This window comes from Homalodisca vitripennis, chromosome 4 (assembly GCF_021130785.1).
Source record: "Homalodisca vitripennis isolate AUS2020 chromosome 4, UT_GWSS_2.1, whole genome shotgun sequence".
Classification (NCBI taxonomy): domain Eukaryota; kingdom Metazoa; phylum Arthropoda; class Insecta; order Hemiptera; family Cicadellidae; genus Homalodisca; species Homalodisca vitripennis.
In genome coordinates this window covers 124,387,031-124,411,885 of record NC_060210.1, presented here as the reverse complement: position 1 = coordinate 124,411,885, position 24,855 = coordinate 124,387,031, and the positions used below count along the sequence as shown (strand labels likewise).

The 24,855-nt window shown below is 33.6% G+C and overlaps 1 protein-coding gene across 9 annotated transcripts in view; it reads left to right on the top strand.

Moving 5' to 3' along the window:
* Window positions 1–24,855, top strand: part of LOC124360103 (syntaxin-binding protein 5) — a 698,891-nt gene that overhangs the window by 523,947 nt on the left and 150,089 nt on the right. For all 9 annotated transcript variants that reach the window (XM_046813426.1, XM_046813425.1, XM_046813422.1 and 6 more), the window contains exons 3-4: window positions 17,099–17,281; window positions 22,682–22,816. In XM_046813426.1, the coding sequence (XP_046669382.1) occupies window positions 17,099–17,281; window positions 22,682–22,816 (318 nt within the window). The remainder of the gene's footprint in view (window positions 1–17,098; window positions 17,282–22,681; window positions 22,817–24,855) is intronic.

Genomic DNA, 24,855 nt, shown 5'->3' with positions numbered 1-24,855 from the left:
CACGCTTCCAAATCTCAGGTCATCAAAATCTTATCTTGGCTTTTAGTTAAAAAGCGTAATTTTGTAAATATACTGGTCTTAATCCGTATTATTTTTAGTACAAAACATTAGTCCGACCAGTTCAAATTCTATTTTTTTAAATTTTATAATCCGTCTAGTTAATTTATGTGTTACCGGAATTTTTGTTGCTAAGAGGATTTAATATTAAAGTTTAAAACGTGTTCTGTTTTTTGGAATGAATTTCTTAACAGATACACTTAGTTTAAAATTTTTAATTCCCCCATCTAACAATCGGCTTAACATTATTTGCTTAAAATTGAAAATATTCGTTCATTTTACTTGTAAGTAGTAGTGATGAGTACAAAAAAAACAAAAAAGCAAACAATCGTAATTAATACATGTTATTTTGATTTTTATATCAACATTTACTTTATACTTTATACCATGCCTTATTGTGTGATAACTGGTGGCAACTATATTCTTTATCCCACATATAAATTCTCATGATAATAAATGAGTGGAAGAATGAAAATTGTATAGATTTTTTCTCCATTATATAATTCTCAGTTCAGTTTTATAACTGGACCAACTTATCCAAAGCCTAACTGTGTCATAATTCCCAGTAATTAGATTCCTATATACCACGTGCCATACATTACCATGACAATGAATGAGTGGAAGAATGAAACTTTTATAGATTGTCTTCTCCATTATACAGTTCTCAGTTCAATTTCATAAATGGACCAACATCTCAAATGCATAACTGTGGTCATAATTGGTGGGAACTAGATTCATGTATCATGTATGAGGTATAGATTCTCATTACAATGAATGAGTAGATTAATGATATTTTTATAGACTGTTTTCTTCATTATACAATTCTCAGTTCGATTTTATGAATGTACCAACATCTCCAATGCATAACTTTGGTCATAACTGGTGGAAACTAGATTCTCATATATCATGTATGTGGCATAGATTCTCATTTCAATGAATGAGTAGATAAATGATATTTTTATAGACGGTTTTCTTCGTTATACAATTCTCAGTTCAATTTTATGAATGTACCAACATCTCCAATGCATAACTGTGGTCATAACTGGTGGAAACTAGATTCTCATATATCATGTATGTGGCATAGATTCTCATTTCAATGAATGAGTTGATGAATGATATTTTTATAGACTGTTTTCTTCGTTATACAATTATAAGTTCGATTTTATGAATGTACCAACATCTCCAATGCATAACTGTGGTCATATCTGGTGGAAACTAGATTCTCATATATCATGTATGTGGCATAGATTCTCATTTCAATGGATGAGTAGATGAATGATATTTTTTTTCACCATTACACAATCCTTAGTTCAGCTTTATAAATGGGCCAACAGTATCGATGTGAGGTACTGAAAGCCAGTCAATCGTAGCCACGAAATCGATCAGATAAGATTTACTTGGAAATTCCACTTGAAAGAAATGTTTAGTGAGAGATTGATGAGCCATTCCCGGTCCCGTCTCCCAGAACTCCCCGAATTCTGTTACAAATGACTGCGTGCCGTTGTTCCCGTGCCTCGTGTATAACGCTCATATCTCTCTCTGATTGGCCCGGACCGACCGACTGAGTCATTTGTTCTGTCCTTGACATCGCTATCAGTCAGACCTTTGTGCTCAGTCCGTTTTATCTGGACAGGTAAAGGTGGAATTACCTTGTAACCATCGAAAAATATTAACTTATTTTGCAATTATATGTTTCATGTAATTTGCAGAGCTTGTTTATTTAGAATTTTTTTTAAATTTTATTTAGCATTATCCCAAAAATATATTTTAATTACTGCACGCAAGAAAAAAATACAACTACCAGTACTACAAACACACTAACATTGAGTAACTATTGTGTGGCGTAGGACGCTTTTCTCATATATTGATTGTGGACTCGTAGATTAACGAATATAACACTTTCTTATTTCTTTATCCGTAAAAACCTGGTACAAAGTTTAATATAGTAGGCTATTTTTATTACATTTGGTAACTGCTTTTAGTTACACACGCAAGGATTCTAGTGTTTGCGATAGTGGATAAATATGTTTAATACGTGACAAAACAATATAGTACGCGAAACGTTTTTGTCCCTGGTAACCACAACTAAAAACATTCATTTCGGGTTTATGGAAACTTACTTATAACAATACCACTTAAAGATTATTTCCTACCGGATTAAAATTTTTCATTGTATAAAACTAAATTGATCCTGAATGAAATAACTTCGTTAGGATAGTAAATTTTGTTGTTTACGCCTGTACCTAGATATCTCTTTGAAAGTTAAAACGACTGTTATAACTACATTAGTGTCAGGTATCGCGCGATCTATCCGTTCCAAATACAGAGGATTAAAGCTTACAATCAACTGGAAACGAGTGACTGTTATATCGTGATCTGCTCTTTTCAAAATTTGTTATTGTGTTTGACACTTTTGAACTAATGAGTAAATAATTTTTAATTACAGTAAGTAACTTTGCTGTCGACGGCTGGTATTACTGTCCTTATTTTATTACAAATTGTTAAAAGCTCCAGACTTTAAAAAATATTAGTAGTAAAAATCAAATGTACAAGTAGTTTGAAAGGCTTCAACCATTATTTATGCACCAATTTATTGCGAGTTGTGAGAATAAACTGACGCGTAACTAGGGCTAGTAAAAGGTATTTATATTAAACTATATTAAACCTAAAAACCTGTCGGGTTAAAACGAGGGATCCAAATCATATATATATATATATATATATATATATATATATATATATATATATATATATGATATATATATATATATATATATATATATATGGTACATTGTATATCGAAGAATTGCCAAAATCCTTTGAAACCCTATTGATAACCGAAAAAAGTATCTCCAATATAGACAAAACGCACTGAACATTCCTTTACAGTGTTTCTTTCTGGAATAGTACAGCTTGCTACTATTATAACATACCTTAACAGCGCAAACATGCGTATATTTTTTTGTCAAAATTATGAAATATATCCAGTACTTGACATGTCTCGAATAAATATTTCAAATATGTATGGTAAAATGTGCTTGATAGTTTTCATTAATCTTGGTTAATAAAAATTACAAAGTTTATTGCGAAGTCTTTTAGGTGCGAACTTGTGCCAGAGTTGACTTCATACGCGAATATTGTGTAATTACTGCGATTCAACCAACCGATAAGCCTCGAGTGCAAAACTTCCCGCCAAGTTTGTACGCTTGTTGATGTCGTTAATCTCCCGAGTTCAGATCAGAGACAGTTTGTTCTCTTCACACTTCCCTGCAGTAACTTGTTTGATTGATGTCATACATGAATATTGTGTAATTACAGTGATTCAACCCCCCGACAAGCCCCGAGTGGAGAACCTCCCGCCAAATTTGTACGCTTGTTGATGTCGTTAATCTCCCGAGTTCAGATCAGCGACAGTTTGTTCTCTTCACACTTCCCTGCAGTAACTTATTTGATTGATGGCATACGTGAATATTGTGTAATTATGCGATTCAACCCCCCGACACGCCCCGAGTGCAAAACTACCCGCCAAGTTTGTACGCTTGTTTATGCTGTTAATCTCCCGAGCTCAGTTCAGCGACAGTTTGTTCTGTACTTAACACTTTCCTGCATTAACTTACTTGATCGTACCTTACAGTAATCGGCAGGTTGGGCTGTATATATTTTCTTATTGACTATGAATACTTAGTCCAGCTCACTCAGTGGAGCATAAACCATGAGTTTGTGTGGCGTTTTTACTACCAATCACGAATCTTGCAAAAAATTACGTCTACAAAGTTTAAGTGCGACCAACAGTATTATATTACGTATATTTTATGAAAAATTTTAAAATACTGAATGTATGTGGTTTTTGTGGTGTTCAAGTCAGAAAGAGCGATGGAAAAGTTATTGTTTATTCTACACTGATTATATTAAAGAGGAAGGCAAGAAAACGCGCTTCAGTAGTTGGAAAAAAATAATACTGCAAACCTGCGTCAACGCGCATCAACACAGTCATTGAATATTTAACTTGAGATTTATGGAACATTTTTCAAATTATGTTTTAGTATAAGTCTTTTAGGCGTTTATATTTCAGAGGTAAATAATCTATGCAGTTCCTAGTATATGAAGAGCTGGATATACTAGAAACATACATAATAAAAAGAATTAAATTCAATTGCAGTAATTAAAAAAAAACAACGAACATAAATTACAAGTTGTAGGAATGCATATCTCAAGTCCGGTGGAGGAATAGAAGAATCGTGTTAAGTCTCCGGAGCAACTACCTAATATTGAGATCACCTGATTGTTTTAAATCATATTAAACTTACAAATTAATAAAAATACCTTAACATGATGATTTTTTTCATAGTTAATTTTGACCAAAATAGGTGTACTGATTTTAGAAAATATTTTATCTAGTATATCATTTTATAGTTAAAAACTGAGGCTGCCAGTATTGAGATTCTGCGTTATATTGTTTATATAGTTCTCTTGTTGGTTACCAGTTACGATGGGCGTGCCCCAGGGATCAGTCACGTCAGCTATTACCTTCTTGATTTTAATAATGATTTGTTTTTGTACAGACAAAGAACAGTGTTATGTTAGGAAATAGCGCTGAAAGCTTTGATTGTATTGAGATCCTTACACTGCACAACGCTTATACTTACGGTTCCATTCTTGCGTGAGGTTTCTGTTTAGACTACTTCGTGCAATGTACTTCATTTTCTTCCGGTCATGACTTGAACTTGTAGAAACACAAGTCATGGACTTGAAAGCATTCTACAGCATGTATCAATACGATCCTCGAGCAAGCAGATCTAGTTCTAGCATACTAACTATGATTAGTACAGTAAATCAATTTTAAATGGAAACTAAGCATTTCAGCATTTGTTAACATATATTTTGAAACGTACTTTTACTGCTAGTCGGTTGAAAAAAGTTTTCTAATATAAAGTATCTTCTTAAATCCCTAAAATGTAATTTTTAATTACATATATTTTCCATAGTTAGTACATTTTAACATTATTATTAAAACCCAAAACGTTAGTGAAATATAGAATACCTCAATATTTCGAATACGAGGTTAAGTTAATTAGTTGAGCACATAGTAATCTCAAAACATGCCTGTTTTTAATTGAAGTGGGAGGTAGACAGCCCTTTCAAATTACTTAGCACAATAATTATTACGTTTTTCGTGTTATCTTGTTTGCTAACCCTGCTTACTGCTAATTTCGTAAACATGGGGCTCCACTGCATACGTTTATCCTCGTCTTTTATAAAAAATTATATCTTTTAAACCAGTTAAGATAAAATTATGAAACTTGAAAATTGTATTAACCTTTGAACCTTTGGTAGACCTTTTAAAAAATAAAGTATTAACAAAATCCTTTCACCTATTTCAAAATGCCGTTTGTTAAAAATATTTAAAATAAAGTAACAAAATATCGGTATAGTTATAAAATATATGTATATGATACCAAATATTTAGTCATTTTCCTACTAATTCCAACGGTACCTTTTCAAATAAATCCGTGAACGCATAAGCGAGCACGATTACTTTATAAGTATGCTTGCACAAGCCGGGGAGCAACTAAGATTTTGTCTTTTATAGGCATCAGCTGTTTTAAATAGGTTATTGAAATGTTACAAGAAACCAACTATTTTTAAATTTGTATGACAATTTCTACGGCACTTTTTCCAACGAAATCCGTCAACGCATAAGCGAGCACGGCTATTTTAAAGATACGCTTGCACAAGCCAGGAGCACCAAACATGTCCCAGTTGAGAGGTATCAGTTGTCTGTTGCTGTATAAGCAGTTCTAAGTAACCTACTCCTGTAAAAAGACAACTAACGTGGGATTTACAAAAATTTTCAAATTTACATTAAAAGTTATATAATAACTTTATCATTGATTTTTGAAGTACAGTACTGACCTATCATTCCATACTTAATATTTGCTAAATGTAATGTAAATTTTTATTCATACTTTTTATTTCTGAATATATAAGAATATATTTCTGAATATACTTTAATCTGAATATTCTCTTCCTTTATGCTCAACAATGGTTGCAGAAAATGTTGAAATGAGAAATGTTATTACTATCAAGCGTACTATATGCTTTTAAGACTATAAAGGTAAACAAATTAGTGGTTACTGCAATTAAATACAGTTGTGCTATCATAAAACAATGTTTACACAGAACAGTTGATTACATTTAACAGGCTCTTTCAATTAATATTACGCAACTTTAGAGACCGAGATGGGATTGTATGCAACTTTAGAGAGTAGCTGAGTGTAGCTTGGAGGGATTTTCGAAGTAGGAATAGGCTTAGGTGTTAACCAGGAACCCTAAGAATTGTCCATGTAAAGTTTCAGTACAATAAGTTTAGTAGTTTTTACGTGATTGAATAAAACACACGCGCGCGCGCAGAGAGAGAGAGAGAGAGAGAGAGAGAGAGAGAGAGAGAGAGAGAGAGAGAGAGAGAGAGAGAGAGAGAGAGAGTGAGAGAGATAACGTTAGATTTCTATATATTAATGTAGATTAAAACGATACACGTAAAGTGACATACCCGTTATGGACCAGGTAAGCAGAATGCTGTAACACAAACACGGAGCGTTGGACAACGATTTGTTTCCGAGACATCAAGTATGATAATAACAACGAGCACGGAGAGAAATATGGCGGAGCATATTCCGACGCCACAACAAGTAAGTTTGCAGTGTCGAGTTTGCTTTCATCAACTTTGCTCCCAGTGTTCTTTCTTCTTTGTGATGGAAACCAATGTTTCTGCAGTAGTTTTGGAAATGAAACAGCTGATTCTGATTCACTTCATTATTTATCAAAACTTCTACACAATCATTTGTTTGTCTCTCCTGCTATGAGAGTTGTTGTTTATTCTTGTCACATTTGGTATTTTACTGTGCGTATTAACCCCTTTCTCTGCCGAAATATTATTTTTTCCCTCATGCGATGTTGTTTATTTCTCTTTTGCATTTGATTCTACGATCATAGTGATGACTTTTCATTCCATTCCCAATCAAATTCTGCATATCTAATTTAATTTTGTGATAATTGACCATATAAGTCAGATTGGATCTAGTAAATATTCCTAGTTCAGTATTGACCAAGCTATATCAATTTTGCTTCTTTCCACTTGGACTCACGTATCTAATTTTCTTAATTACTTTGCACTATATTGTGGGTGCAATTAAATTACTTAATTATTTCAAGGTTAGATTATATAATCGGGTCAGTCTGATTGGTAATCAGACAATAGTTTTGATTTGATCAACTAACAAGTATCCCATGACCTCAACTATAGTTTCATTAACAAATAAACATTTTAGTATTTTTATTTTTGAAGTGTACTAAAGTTGGGTAAAATAACACCATGGTACATTCGTGGATTGCTTAGGGTCAAGAATGTCCTCACGTGATAGAAAATAACTGTGTACACAGTTGTTTGCCCAGAGTATTTTACAGTTCCACGAATTGAAAGTGTTGAATTTTGGGAGAAACTGAAACTCATTTTCTCAACTACATGGGTATAGCCTCTACTTTTCTTTGAATCTAGGGTCAGGGTTCGTTCAGATTCCAATTAACTTTCCCCAACAACAATATGCAGGACTAGATAAAAGTGAATTCTCCATATCTAATTCAGAGTTGGTGGTGTATCAGATTCTACCGTTGTTATCGTACAGAAATGCCACGGAACCGTGAAGGTTCTTACTGTTGGTCAGTTGCAACAAGAACCTGTGAAATCTACCATTGCACTTAGTCTGAAAGTATCTTAGCTCTGCTTATGGAGTGACAGGATATTCAGAATTGGTAGGGAGCATCGAACAAGAAATACCATGATATTTCTTAGTCAGCGGTAGGGACCAAATCAGTCAAGATCCCATGTTACATCCACCTAGCTAGTTCCACGCCCGTTCTATCTTTCTTCAGTTAAAGCGGACAGGGGAGGCAATATCCCTCGCGTGCTTGCAAAACCTTGTATCTCTAAGTCTCACCCATTCTAACAATCATCCTTCGCATAAAATTGACACATCGACAAGCCCTTCTATCCCAGTATATCGACATTTACGTTTAGTGATGATTAGCTCCTGGACAAAAAAAAAAGCTCCTGGACATGATGCCGATCCTGGGGATGTTACCTCCATGTAAGTGAAACATCGGTATTTGTCACATTCAGTGCATTTTCCTCTGGCTGTTTAAACCAACCACCAACCACAAGTGAACCTCCTGTTGGTTAAGATGGGTGGACAGACGTTCTAGGAAGTCACAGTCTTTCGTCTTGTTGACTGATAGTAATAAACCTTTTTATCCTTGTACGACGTTTGGGTCAAATAACACTATCTGAGAAAGATTTATCACTTTTTTACCTTTTTGAAACGCTCCAATTCCTTGTCCCCAAGCTAAACTAGCGCAACTGACGGTCAATGTCTGTATTAGAGAGAAGTGCTCGGAACCTAGGTCGTATTGTTATACAAAACTAAGTTATATTGGTATACAAAGCTACGTTGTTATACCATAACAATTGGCTCTCGTCGTCCATCCAGACTGCGATGTGAATAGTACAATCGTGTCACCGTACTCAATCATTGGCGCGGGATTTGGTGGTCTCTTGTCGCGGGGTTCTTGATGAGTTTGACCTGTCAACTCAGCTGTTTATAGAACTCGTGACTAACTAGGATTCCGCGGGTTTGCTGCATGAACTTCTACTCGCCATCGATCCCAATGGCTATCGTAATATCTCTTCTTCTCCTGATTGTATCTGTGGTGGTCTTCGATTGCTTCCTTCCATTATTCCAAATTTAATGAATGCTAAAAGTATTTTGACGTGTTTTCCAATCCATGTTAGATTGGTTATTTAGAAACACACGTGTGGCAGAAATACAAAAATGGGGTACAAAATAGTTTGTGGATAAAAGGTAAAGGCCCTGTGCGTAATGGGTAGCATTTTCACGTGCCAAGTGATATCTGAGATTTGAGTCGTATGTTAAATACAAATTTAATGATTATACATATATGTTTTTCGGATGGTATTGTACATTCTCTCATGTATTTGAGTCTTTGACGGTAACTACGGTCGTGTGGTGATTTTAATGTTCTCATCCCGTTCTTAATCAAGCTTAATATAAAATTTTGATTTTATGATAAAGGATATATCCTGAGTGATATTGAGCCTGGACAATTTTCCTTGCTGTGTTCAAATACTTGTGTTCTATGTTTATTAGGATATGTTAATTTACATATTTTAAGGGATGTTAAATTATTTAAAACGTATATAACTGCATTTCCTTTCACATCAAGACTATTTAATTGAACGCAAAGTTATCTCATAAACAAAAAATAAATATATTAAAGGAGAAAACATTATGGTTTTAAACTGGCTAAATTGCCGTTGAAACCTTACAGAATGTTTCTGGGCTTAAATGAAAAACGTACTAAGTCCACGTTAGTGTTTCTGGTTTCATTGGAGTTGAAGTGGGATAATCCGGTGGAGCAACAGATGTGATGACGTCAGAGCAGCGAGGGGAAGGTGTGAATGCGAGTGTTTAAGTACTTAACAACACATCACATTGTTTGTGTATTTAGGGGAATTATACTCCAGCGTACAAATACTTTTATCGCTCGGCTGAACACTGCACCGGATCAGTTAAATCCCACCATTTTATCAATTATTTAAACTATTTAATTTAATTAAATGGATTTATTAAGTTTTATTAGATTACTTGAAATCAGCGCTATTTGAACAACGGTTGGGAAATATTCTTTATAGTAGTAATTAAATTTGCTTATGAACCCTTTGACGTAACTGTTTGTACACATATTATTTTGTTTAATATGTATCGTATTCTTTAATTTTTCTAATTTTTAACATAACAAGGGCTTGATTCAGTATACATTTATCCCTTGAAGTCTCGAATGGAATATGCGTCATACTCGTGGTAAAATCCCAAATGCATGCTCCGTATCATTTTATTAACATCATATAAATGAGCGGTGCGCTTTTCATTAATATCGTAACGAACTCTTCGTTTGCTTCTCTAAATTTCATTTCACAGTCAAAACCCAAACTTCTTGAAACAAAACACCATAAAAAAATAATTGATTAAATATGTGTAGTTGCCTAAAGTTCGTCCATTCTGTACATATTTGAACCACTTAAACGTATCTCGTATTTTCTCTCATACAGACAGTTATTGTGCTACACAGGTATATTATTTGAAGAGTAGTTCCTTGTATAAACAACACAGTAAGTGTCTGGTTATCATTCGTAATGAATATTATACCAGTAATTGAGAATCATAAAGTCTAATGTATTGAAATACACTTGGCCAGCAACATTTCCGTGTCTTTTGAATAAGCTGATAGACGATTCCTCTCAAATTATCTTTAAATCTCTAGTGGCGAGATAGGAATGTCTTGTAGATATTCACGTACCTTGCTGATAAGCCTTGCGGTGTGACGTGTTTTGTTAAAGTAAAACTTCTAATTTATCCCAATAAGTGCATTTTATTCAACAGGTCCGTATTATTTGGCAAACATACTTTATAAAGAGGAGTTAAAACTAAGTTGTGAGCATCTCGCATTCATTTTGAATTAAACCGTGAAATAAATATTAATGGTAATTAATAGAAACCGCTTCACTGCAAACAAAATATGCAATTCCAAGCATGTAATTTAGACTTAGGTAAAATTTCAATTCTTTGAATTATTTTCATTTGTTTTGTAAGGCTTGGATTTGACAGTATTTTTAATGAGTTAGGACAAGAAATAGTGAGTATACTCTTTTTGCTCAACATATAGATTATGTTTAAAAGTGAAGTATTTATATCAGAACTTATTCATTCCTAATAAAACTAATACACGGATTATTGAAGGACTTGACAGACCGGAATTTATTTGCCAATTTTAAAGTCACTAGAAACGTGTAGTTCAGTCAAACCCTTTTTACAAAACTATTTCTAAGCCTCCTATACAAAGTTTAAAAGTATTTTTTCATGAGTGCAAGGTTTTAGGTAATGATAATACTGGTTTGGAACAAATTTAACTCTTTTGCTTCTTTTCTAATGTTTCAAAGAAATTTTTATTTGTAACCTTTAATAATTCTGCGCAAATTCGTTAACTTTACGGGAAAAATTAAATGAAATTAAACACTATGGAAGGTACATGTTCACATGTGGCATAATCTTTTATACCAGAAAAACTGTATATCATGTTGAATAGGTAAATTTTCACATGGGGTATAATATTTTATACGAGAAATACTGTATGTCAGGTTGCATAAGCAACTGTTCACATGTGGTTTATTTAATCTTTTATACGAGAAATACTGTATATCAGGTTGCATAAGCAACTGTTCACATGTGGTTTATTTAATCTTTTATACGAGAAATACTGTATATCAGGTTGTATAAGCAACTGTTCACATGTGGTTTATTTAATCTTTTATACGAGAAATACTGTATATCAGGTTGCATAAGCAACTGTTCACATGTGGTTTATTTAATCTTTTATACGAGAAATACTGTATATCAGGTTGCATAAGCAACTGTTCACATGTGGTTTATTTAATCTTTTATACGAGAAATACTGTATATCAGGTTGTATACAACACAGATTGTATTATCTGGAGTTTGGAGGCTAATACAATACACATGAGTCTAGGTTATCAAAGTATTACAATATACTGTTGAAATTTATATAGATATAACAGACGGCCTGGAGAAAAAAGTTATAAATACTTTCTTATAGGCATTGAATTTATATGTTACAGTTGACGGCAAACATATGCCATTTTGCATGGCATTAATTATTCAGTTAGATTCATGTGCGTAACTGTTCATAATAAAGCCTGGAGTAAATATTGTACGAGTAGAGTTTTGCGAAATTCCGCTCCACAAACAGACTGCCACAACACGTTATAACGTCATAGTTGCGGTTATCGGTCCAGAGCCCTGGAAATCCAATTACACTTCTATTGTCTGATCTTTAGCGACGGGATTATTGCCGTGTGTCGCTTGTCGCTTTATCGGACATTTTATTGACAATTCCGATAGCATAGCTTACCTTGGAAAAATGCAGCGTGAATTTTTGTATCGTAATGAAAACTCACTATGATTACAAATAGTGTGTAATACTTTGGGTGTTGACATTTTATTGACAATCCCGATAGCATAGCTTACCTTTGAAAAATGCAGCGTGAATTTTTGTATCGTAATGAAAACTCACTATGATTACAAATAGTGTGTAATACTTTGGGTGTTGACATTTTATTGACAATTCCGATAGCATAGCTTACCTTTGAAAAATGCAGCGTGAATTTTTGTATCGTAATGAAAACTCACTATGATTACAAATAGTATGTAATACTTTGGGTGTCGACATTTTATTGACAATTCCGATAGCATAGCTTACCTTTGAAAAATGCAGCGTGAATTTTTGTATCGTAATGAAAACTCACTATGATTACAAATAGTGTGTAATACTTTGGGTGTCGACATTTTATTGACAATTCCGATAACATAGCTTACCTTGGAAAAATGCAGCGTGAATTTTTGTATCGTAATGAAAACTCACTACACTTACAAATAATGTGTAATACTTTGAGTGTTATAAAAAACATTGACATCAAAAATTATTAAAGTTTATCCAAATTAGGTATTTACTAAGTAATTATTCTTTCGGCAAATAATAATTACAATTACACGACTACGTGGTGTGATGTAATCAAAACGTAACGTTATCATAACGTAATATACATTTTGTCTCGGATACCGCTCACACTCTGCAAACAACGTGTAAGGAAGGTTGTTATAAATTGAATTAATTTTCCCATTTGTTTCTTAAATAGTGACAATAATTAATTATTATAAATTCCTAAACTTCACTAATTCGTTGAAATTTGTTACAATTATTTATAACGGTACTGAATGAATACGTGAAATTTGCTGTTGTATTTTTTTTTTAAACTTGGATTTTTTTGGAAATCCTGAGTGATTTACATGCGTTAAGAAAATAAACCGTAATACTATTGTAGTTTTTGTAAAACCGGAAATAATATAAAATTATATTATTAATTTCAATTACTTTTTGATTTTTCGTTGCTAGCAAATCATCGACTAAACTTTTCTCCTCAGATCTTATTAAAGTTTCATGTGATCTGTGGACTAGTACGGTAAATCAACTTCGGTCGGGGTTTCACATTGGCAGTGTGCCACTGTACGGAGGAGGGTTATGGGCATAGAATTTATCACATGAATTCCTTTATCTCATCCCGTAAAAACTGCGTTTCTCCGAATCACATGGCACAAGTACATCTCTTCGATTTTAAAGTATCTTTTATTTTCTGCACCCTTTCAAAACTCTCTTTTCTTCTGGGCTATGTTTACGATATCAATCCAATCCAACAAGTTAGTTGTTAAATGTGTAAATGTGGACAGCGGATTGAATTCGTTTGTAGACAAGTTATTTAATAAACTAATTTAATCCCAAAATGGCGTGTACTTTTTAATGGTAACGTATAGTGTTAATTGGATTTTAACAACTTCTACTGCGTTAGCGAAACAAACAACCAATGTGAATATTTGCGTAATTCCAGGGATCCATATTGCTAGATTTCCTGCAATTGTGTTGATCCTCTCTTACTCACTTCCATATTCTATAATTTATTATTTTATTGCCATCTTTCATATTTTTATAGATAAAAGGATTGCGTTTCTAAATGAAACGATTGTACACATATATATTTACAACCGTAATAAAATAATGCATTATAGAATGTTTAAGTAAAACAAGGAAACACAACGAAAATAATCATTTAAAAATCATTTAATACTTATGTTGGTTGTGTTCAAGAACTATGTAATTTAGTTTTACAATCAAATATTGTCTTTGAGAAAAAAGTATAAATTAATATTGGCCACCATCCTAAAATATTTTACAATTTGAAACGATTTAACACATTTTAAAAAAAAGTGCAAAAGTTGGATTTTATTACATAATGTTTTTTTGAAGTTTAATGGATTGTGTAATGCAATTTATACCTCTGCATTTAATAAACCAGCGCATATCAAATATGTGAGAGATTGTGTTATCCTACAAAAAAACTATTCCGATGTTTTCACTAAAATTCAAACATTGCTGTATTGCAACTGCTGATATACAATACTTCTGCCTAATACGTAGATGTACTAATTGGGAACTGCCTTGCCCGCAAGCTTGTGTTATGGCAGCCCATTTACTCTCCCTTTGATACCTTGTAACGCAATGGTCTGTCTCAGTCATGCCTTGAGGGTTGTCAAATTACGGATATTCGGTATTCCAGTCACAGGCTGCTGTTCTATTGTTCGACGCACACTGGCTTTCGCGTGATCAGTTCTGAGTTAATTGAAATTATTAGTTACTCGTGATATGGACTCCATTCTGGTGTTTAATAAATTCGTACAATACGAATTGATGCACCCTCTATTATATGGGGTAAGCAATAATGTTGTCATTTAGCAGGTCAGACAAATCAGTCCTATTAAGGTACCAAGCTATTTCGTGTAATTGGTGTACTTATGAATCCATATGTTTATTTAGGTGATAAGAAATGTGTAATGTTATTCTCTTAATCTCCGTACAATGGCTAGAAAACCGTTGTTGAGCTGGAATATTAAAATTGATGATGTAAGTATACAGTTGCAACACAAGGCATATCATTAACTTTAAGCTTTGCACCTTATGTCTTATGTTCCGTTATAAGTCCATAAAATATTTAAATTTAAACTACGTTAAGTGAATGTATTATTTTTACAAGATCGTCAATGCGAATAAAACTATATTCGGACTACCCATTCAAAAAAGTAACATTTTACCCCTGGTAAAATGTTAACATATATGTTTGTGTCCACTTAGAAATAAAATTGAGATTAATTTATTATAAACCACCAACAAACCCGATCACAAATTCCTTTAACCATCAGTACGGAATGCCAGGTGTCCTTCGGAAAAAAACACCCCTGGAAATATTAGCTAAATTCAATCCCTGGTCACGGTAGCGCTCCAATCTCGATGGATAATAAAAGGGATCTAAATCATGTCTGTTACACAGATGGGTTGAACCATGTTTGCTTCCTGGGTATAGACAGTAACAGTAAGGCATAGAATACTGCTCATGTTACTTAGGTCGAGTATATGACTCTGATGATTGCTGCAGCTAATTAGGAGCGTCTTGTTAATTATCAGAGCACATACAAACCAAGGTCATTCTGTAATCTTTGCTATATCTGTTACACAGATTGGTTACATCATGTTTGCTTCCTGGGTATGTTTTTACACAGTAAGATATATAATGATGCTCATATTACTTAGGTCGAGTATATAACTCTGATGATTGCTGCAGCTAATTAGGAGCGTCTTGTTAATTATCAGAGCACACACAAACCAAGGTAATTCTGTAATCTTTGTTATATCTGTTACACAGATTGGTTACATCATGTTTGCTTCCTGGGTATGTTTTTACACAGTAAGATATATAATGATGCTCATATTACTTAGGTCGAGTATATAACTCTGATGATTGCTGCAGCTAATTAGGAGCGTCTTGTTAATTATCAGAGCACACACAAACCAAGGTAATTCTGTAATCTTTGTTATATCTGTTACACAGATTGGTTACATCATGTTTGCTTCCTGGGTATGTTTTTACACAGTAAGATATAGAATGATGCTCATTTTACTTAGGTCGAGTATATGACTCTGATGATTGCTGCAGCTAATTAGGAGCGTCTTGTTAATTATCAGAGCACACACAAACCAAGGTCATTCTGTAATCTTTGTTATATCTGTTACACAGATTGGTTACATCATGTTTGCTTCCTGGGTATGTTTTTTACACAGTAAGATATAGAATGATTGCTCATGTTACTTAGGTCGAGTATATGACTCTGATGATTGCTGCAGCTAATTAGGAGCGTCTTGTTAATTATCAGAGCACACACAAACCAAGGTCATTCTGTAATCTTTGTTATATCTGTTACACAGATTGGTTACATCATGTTTGCTTCCTGGGTATGTTTTTACACAGTAAGATATAGAATGATGCTCATATTACTTAGGTCGAGTATATGACTCTGATGATTGCTGCAGCTAATTAGGAGCGTCTTGTTAATTATCAGAGCACACACACAAACCAAGGTCATTCTGTAATCTTTGTTATATCTGTTACACAGATTGGTTACATCATGTTTGCTTCCTGGGTATGTTTTTACACAGTAAGATATAGAATGATGCTCATATTACTTAGGTCGAGTATATGACCCTGCTGATTGCTGAAGCTAATTAGGGGCGTGTGCCTAAGTATCAGAGCGGACACCGAGGTGTTTTGTCATATAATACATTCTTCCGCTGATGGCTTAGTTTTCCCATGCTATATGTTAGTAGCATTCTCGTTTTATACGTAATGTTTATATGTATACACATAACATCAAACGATTACTTTTACTTACAATTTAATGTGTACTTAAATTATAATTCGCATTGTAATAATTTACAGATTTTTATTAATAATAATTTTGTAATCCTCACATAATTCATGGCAAGGATTTATTCCGCATTCTGTATTTTATTACACCGTATCGAAATAATTGCAAGACATCTTTTGCTGTAGATACCAGTGGTCCTACAAAGGTTTTGTCGTGCACACAATAAATATATTGATATTTTTAAATATAGTTTGTAATTACGCTATAAGTGAAAGAAATTGTTTGTTACCCCGTGGATGTGTTATATTTATACTCCAAATCAGTCAAGTTAAGTTATGCTAAATTTACTGCATTATACTCAATTGGTATATTCAGTAAGGGAAACGAGGGGTTCCTGTCAGTAACCCTTATAGTACTTTATGTTATTCTGGAATTGTTGGGTGAAGAACAAGCGTTCCCCTCAACAGTTGCTTTCTCAATTTTCATTAATTATTCCATTGGAAGTATCATATGTGTAGTTTTAATAGGGGTATATAACAAAAGCACTGAAACTGTGTCCACGTTTTCCTTAACTCCTCCACCAGACTGGGACGACCGGGAGTGGACTCCCATGTGCGTCACGAGACGGACGCTGCAGTCGTCCAGATCGTGTTCCTGATGAACGAGGGAGCCCTGGTGACCGCCACCGCTGACGACAGCCTCCACCTCTGGAACTTCCGCCAGAAGAGGCCAGAGGTCGTGCATAGTCTCAAGTTCCAGAGAGAGAGGTTGGTAATAATTATGTATACAGTTATTACCTCAGTGAGTCACAGCTGTACAGGTCGAGAGATTCTATGTGGCTCTAGGCCCGAAGATGCGCAGTAGTCTACTGGAGATGTGGAGTGGAGGGGGAAGTCGCGAGCTCATCTGTGAGCCGGCTCCCCTCTGCCCCCCTTGTTACTAGCCGTGGTTATCCTCTCGCGCATCTTGGAAACAACATGGTATCTCTCGGCTTGCACGTTATCTGTCTTTCCTCTTGCAAATGCTCTTGCTTATAACACTCGAGTGTTATATAATTTATACCCTTCTCTAGATTATCATAGTTGCAAACTTACGATAGTGCGTTAATATTCGGGATTGTCTGAAAATAAATATTTAGAAGACTGTTATACATGCTCACAGTCTAAAACATGTGCATGGCATCCTTCATGCCTGATTCGCAAGTGGCCACGTGATCAGCCTACTATACTGTATACTATAAATAACTTATGCCAAGCAGTAGGCAGATCACGTGGTCGCTCCAGAATCAGGTTGCTGGGGGGGGGGGGGTTACAGTTCCAATCGTTCCATTCGACCGACCAGTTGCTTAAGTCCGTTTTCTCTAAATTAATAATACCTTTGACTCGGGTAATGTCATTGATAATACCGTAAACTGACATTTAGTGGCCATTAACAATTTATAATAATCTAATAAAGTGCTTTATAGTTAAAACAATTTTACATATAAATTATTTAAAACTTTAGAATGTTTTCAAACTGAGACTTTACATCATGAAATAAATGTTGTTAAAATGTGTATGGATTATTTTAATATACTAATATACTTAATAAAGAATATTTAAACTAAAATGAAACTAAAGAATGTGTTTTTTTTTTTATTTAAATCAAGCAATTCACATTATTGAGGTAAGACCGTTGCATACAGTAAGCGTAGCTGAGTGAGAGAGATGTTACCGCACATCAAGCTTCCTGCCAACAGGATCTACTGGTGCATGTTTAAGAAGACAAAAGTCTCGAATGCGTAATCTGAGGTCGGGAGCGCTGCGCTAATCAGAGAATGGATGTTTTTCATTTACGTGTTGCATTCATTTTAATGCGAGGCACTGCTTAAGTAGGCGATTAAGATTAAAACCTGTTGAAATCGAAAAACAATGTCAGGCTCATTTGGGTCCAGTGCTCCTAAATATTCTATATAAATATAAAATTCGATAATAAATGTAAATGAAGGCAAAATAAAATTTACTTCTGCAACTTACAAACACTCACAGTACACCTTTTTCCAAAAACATTTGTGCCACATGGGCCACATAGGCTTGTGCGTGGTAACGTTTATTTCTTATTGATGCGTACACGAGATATTATAACAATTATCATACTGATCATAACAAACAATTTTGTACAAAAATAATTACCGAATCTCAAAACTAAAATAAAAAAACAACTTTAATTGTTGGTCCACAAACCTCATAAATAACATTACAATTACTTTATAAGTCAATCATATTTATATCAAATCGTATCAAAGGAACAAAATAAGGTATGTTATTTGTTTTTGAATTAAGTATTGAATAGAAAAATTACTTATTAACATTAGTTAAAGCAACATTTGGGTTATTTTTGAGGTATTAAGATCCATTGAAGAAAAGATTATAGGCGCAAGACGGCCATAGCAAAACGTAATTAACGTAAATTAGTCCAGCAAATAGATGGAATCAAAAATGTCAGTCTAGTATATTCGTATAGATGAGAGCCGATCTCCCTGCCAGTCAGAGGTCGATTTTTTATACGAACAGCGGCATCTGCAGGTTCCTTATGTGTTTCGGAATATGTCTGAGTAAGAAATTTTTAATGTAATTTGGATTGGTGTAATTATACCATTTTACAACTCTAGGGGTCTGCAGACTTACGATTTCTTATTAGATTATGTGTGACAGGGGTGACGATCTCCTGCATGTGACTCCTTGCGAAAACCAGCAGGCTTTTGATATATAACTGCCAAAATTATAAAACAAGATAGTCGGGTATCTTGTTGTGTTTTTTTAAAGCAACCTTAATAACTGAATAAATTACTAAAAACCAGTACTATTCTATGATACTATAATACGCTTAACTATGTCGAGCTTTGCATTATCTGCTCGCCAAACAGGGTCCGGCCTAATTCTCTCTTTGGTCCGCTGAGCCGTGGATCTATTGCCAGCGCCGAGTCAACAGTTGGCGCGTGCAAACAAGAATAAACCTCAGAATCAATCTGCCTTGCCTTTGTGATCCCCATCGCATTGATTCAAATCAACCCTTGATGGCTTATTGTTTGGAGTAAAGCTTTAACGGGCTCACAGTTGTAATTCTGGTAAATCTTGGGCGTTCTCCTGATCCGTTGTCTTTTATAACTCTTTTTAAAGTATTCGTCAAACTCCAGTTGTATATGAATTGGTTACGTGTTTTTTTATTTATTTCTCAATCGTAAAGCGTTGCTATAGGAGCAAATCAGATTTAGGACTTGCAATAAAATCCGATTGTGCTATTTTTTTTTTTTTTTTTTTTTTTATCCCAAACAAAACCCAAATAATTGTTTATGTCAATTGCTTTACACACAGTTTAAGTGGCACACTATTCCATAAACAAAATGTATTAAATTATTACTTTATTTTGTTAAAATTTTTAGTAAAGTATTTAAATTCAATAAACGTTTAAAAAACATTACAGTGTAACTGCAAAACTGCGGGTGGTCTGTTCTATTACTATTGATAAGCCAAAAGAGACCGGGCTGAGATAGCATTACATAGATACGTTATGTAATTACATTACGTAATTACGAAAAAGGTTAACTTCAAGTGTGATATTTTTGTATCCAGGTACTTTACTATGCTTGGTGCTTTACCCAACCTAACAAGGAATTTTATCGAATATGTTATCAATAGAGAAATACCGAGTGGTTGTGCCGATTTGGGCCCGGTTTTCGATTAACCAAATTATTGTTAATTGTTATTTATTGTATCGTTATTTTATTCTTCTTGAGAGGACGAAAAAGTATGTTATGTGACATTCTTCCCCTTAGTGTGTAATACTTTTATTAGCAAGGAATGTAGAAAGCAGTTTACTAAACATACCGCCATGAATATTATTACAGAAGAGTATCATTTTAGTATGTAATGGTTAGAAATCCGGATAAAACCGTATGGTTAGTGTTATGTGTTACTCATATTTTCTGGAATCACTTGAAATGTTGTAGATCATTTCTAATTTCATACACATAAGAGTACAAGTAATGGACGTTTTTAAATTTTTAATAGCATAGAGTTTAATTGTCTATAAAGCGTCAATTGTTATTAAAACTTAAATATTTGCATATTTTTTAATTTGAGTCATATTTTTTGTTCACAATTTTTGAAGTGAAAACTTCTTTAGGCGCGTTGAGCGTTTTGGTAGAGGGTAAAATCCTCGGTTCGCGTCACCGACATGCTAATGATACTAACCTGCATGAAAAAGTCAGTCTCGCTGTGGTTTTTTAACCGTAGACTTGGCCGCGGACTACTAACCTACATGAAAAAGTCAGTCTCGCTGTGTTAAAACTGTCCCGCCGGAGTATGAAAACAGACTGCGAAAATCAGTGACCTTTACGGCTTCCTCTCGCGATTTAAAAGTGAAGCCAATATCGTACAATTCTGTAAGACGCGTCAAATTAAAGCTCTTAATATTGGCAATCTATTGGTTACATTTTTAAATATTAAAAAAATTTCGAAATAATTTTGATTATTGTTTACATTTTACATAGCGTTTACAATGACAAGAAAAAAGTAGTAAGCGAGGATTTTTTTTATTTTTTGGTCAGACAAAATTTGTCAGCGAGAAAGTTGTGTGAAAATAGATGAATATTTTTTTTGTAATTTATCATTTTTTTTTTTGGAAGTTTAGTTTAGCCTGTAGTAGCGTATGAAGTGATGAGTGAACGTTTCTGCCGGAACTGTAGTTGGCGCATTGGCTCACTGATACCGTATTAACTCAATAAATTAGTTTATTGTGCAATAAAAATACCTTTACGAAAGAACCAAGTTAATTTAACTAATTCATTAGTTTTAAAAATATTGTGGGTTTAATTGTTATTGCAATTATATACTTTATCCGTAGCAATAACTGTATTATTTACAACGGTGTTCAACTCACTGTTGTTCACTCGGTGTTTACTCACTTGTATTCTATGTTTAACTAACTATTAATATTGAGCAATTACAACAAGTATAATGATTGCATTGAACTTTTTTTCATTAAAATAATATTCTTTAATCTTACAGTACTTTTTTATTAAGATATTGTTAAGATAATTGTATATTAATTATTTTTTCAACCACTTTGTATTTATATTTTGTTCTTGATTTGTTTAACCCATCATATGTAACTAATAAATAAAACATAAAAAATTTCATATAATTTTTGCATATAGTTTTAATTACTCTCAACTTAATAGTTCCGTTTTCACTTCTATCGGCAGTCCCACGACTGCTACTGTTTTATTTTTATTGTATTTAAATTTGAAATTCTTGATCCTTAGTTAGTCTGTTGGTCTTAATGTTAAACCATACCACTATGCTAAAAGGAATTAAAACTGAATATTTGGTGAACTGCTTCTCCTTTTTCAGTTAATTTTAAGCAAAAATTAGAAACATTTGTTATGATGGATTCTAACGATTCTCTGCTTAATCAATTCACGTTCATTGTCCTGTAAGGTCAGCTTTTTGAAGATATTTTATCATTTTTCAACTACCAGACGTATCAGTATCGTTGATTTACTTAAAATTTCAAAATTTTTAATCTCATCCTTACATGAGAAAATCAGCGATTCTTTTTAGTATTTATAGTACTTAATTTTATATTCAATAAACTAGACGTATTTGATTTATTTGTTAATTAAAGAGACGCCAGTTTTAGTAAGCCACAAACGTTTGTAGTAGAAGTGGAAGTCACGTAGAAGTCATCACCGCAGTAAATTCACAACACAATATGCGCTCAGGAACGCTTTGTGTATAATGTATAGGGCCCAAGACTGTCACACCTTCTACATACATTGTCCCCTTGACGCTACACCAGGCCTCGAGACAAATGGTGGAAGACGTAACGGATTGACATTAGCTAATGGAAGCTATTTAATGTCGATGTACTGTATAGTAAAAGATTTGCAGTGGCAAAAACACTTAGGTAATAATTTCAGATCGTAAAATATCAAAGCAAACACAAAATTTGCACAGGGTCACAAATTTAATACTTCGAGCAAAACTGAGTCAACCAACTGAAATTAACTGAAATTGAAGTTATATTTTGTGATACGTGCAAAAAAGTAAGTGAAGTACTAACATATTATACATTTTGAAAAAATGTATTTCTATTAGTTGTGACGTATTCGGTTTACATTTCAGGATAACATACATGCACTTACCGCTGCAGAGCAAATGGCTGTACGTTGGCTCGGAGAGGGGCAACATCCACGTAGTCAACATCGAGAGCTTCGTACTGTCCGGATACGTCATCAACTGGAACAAGGCTATCGAAGTGTAAGTACCTTCTTCCTTTTACAGTGTACGCGTGTGTTATTAGTCCAGTCAATGAACATTCTCCCGTGTATTTATCTCATACAGGATAAACTGATGTTTCATGGCGCAAAGATATGTGTTACATTAATCGTATTTTATGTCAAATTAATTTTAAAATTGATAAAATACGTCCCAGACCTGTACGACGATATCTGAAATATCAGACAAAATATGCAAAATTCGGTCTCGAAAAATATGTTTTAAAATATATAACTTTAATGATTAAATGACACGCAAACATTTTAACCAAAAGTGTAAAGAATTTAATTTTGAAGAGGATGGTGTAAAATACCCATCAGTTTCCCTTTATTCCCGTTGATAATAGGACTCCCAGAAAATCTGACGAAATCTTTCGCTAGCTGTAGTTCACTAACAACCCGTAATATAACCTTTTTCATTACGTTGATGAGAGGAAACCTTCGATAAGTTTGCCGAGTTACGCGTGGGACACCCTGTATGTATAAGTGACAGTTCAGCTAAGCCTAAACTATAGCCACTATAATGTATTCAACAATATACTAACTACATGTTCTAACTTCTACATAAATGTGATTTTGGGTCTTCTCTATAACTCGCTTAGTTTTTAAGCAATTAAGTCCTTCAAAAAATCATTTTGTATTTTTTAAGAGCTATAATTTTATCTAAATATTTTGTTCAGATCTTATTTTTTAAAAGGTTCATGCTAAAATGGCTCAAAAAAGGCACTTTGCGGGAATGCACGCAAGCTTTAATTTTCTAACTTACAATTTTTGTTTCATTAGTAGTTTATGAGTTATTTTAAATAAAAGGCGGTATCGCCATTACGATAATGAATTTTTTCTCTTTAAGCTCAATTTCTTTCAAAATAATATACTTTAAACTAGTCAAAAACTCAGAACGTATCATACGAACGTAAATACAGTGAGTTGTAAAGTGCCAACGATTTTTTTCAAATGGGGTGGTAGAGAGGGTGAGATTTTCACTATTTTTTCCGACGAAAGGATAGGAATTGATATTACTCTCTTCATAACTCGCTTAGTTTTAATGCTAGGAACTTTTATAAACAATAAAAATAAAGGGTTTTTAAAGAAATTTTAAAAAGATTCTCTTGCTTTTTGGTTAGCCTATTGTACGTAGAAACTTTCCATTTTGCGTTTGAAAATAACAAACAACCTTAAACAAATAATACTTCCGTTTGTATTGGGTCTGCTAATATTATAAATACGTGATTTCTTGTTTTTTATTATCTATAATTTTTGTTCCCAACAGATTTTTCAATTTAATGTTTTTTTTCCAGTATTCGCGAAAGACTTCTGAATACTGTTTTTCCTGAAAACTGATAATTTCACTCGCGAATAATTCTAAAAGTATTAATTTTCTAAAAATCACTTCATAAACAAAAGTTGCTTATAATTAGTCAATTTATCGATTTCCAAATAATGTTCAATATATCCACCCCAAGGAAAAAAGCGACCCCCGGCACAAGGTAGACTTTGAAGTAGAGGACAAGTAGAACCTAAATCCAAATTGTTATGAAAATCGGTGCTGAATGGCATAAATACACAGTTTACACTTTTCTTACCATCATCTACTGGACTAATTTGTTGTCGTGGCATCTGGTAGTTTTGTAGGAAGATAGTGGCGGTCCACTGCTCTTCAGTTGGCGTTTAGTGAATGGAAGGTCTCCATTGTTATTCTTTAAGAAAACTGAGTTTTAAATAAGAAATATCAAGTCATCGCTGTCCAGCTTCGCTTGTTGTTTGGTAAAAAAACATCAATCCGCTTTTCATGGTAAAAAGACTTTTTTAAGATTAGTGCCACTTATTATTCGGAAACTTACGAGTCGTCTAGACGCCTTCAGTTTGTACCGATTAAGTTACATCAGAATGTAAGGATTAGAGTTTAAAGTTACATAGTTTACTCTAGATTAAAATGTAAATTGCTGCAATAAATTTATTCTTTTTTATATGTAACTTTAAAAAATGTACTGAATGAGAGTTTCGATTCCTTTAGTTTCGATG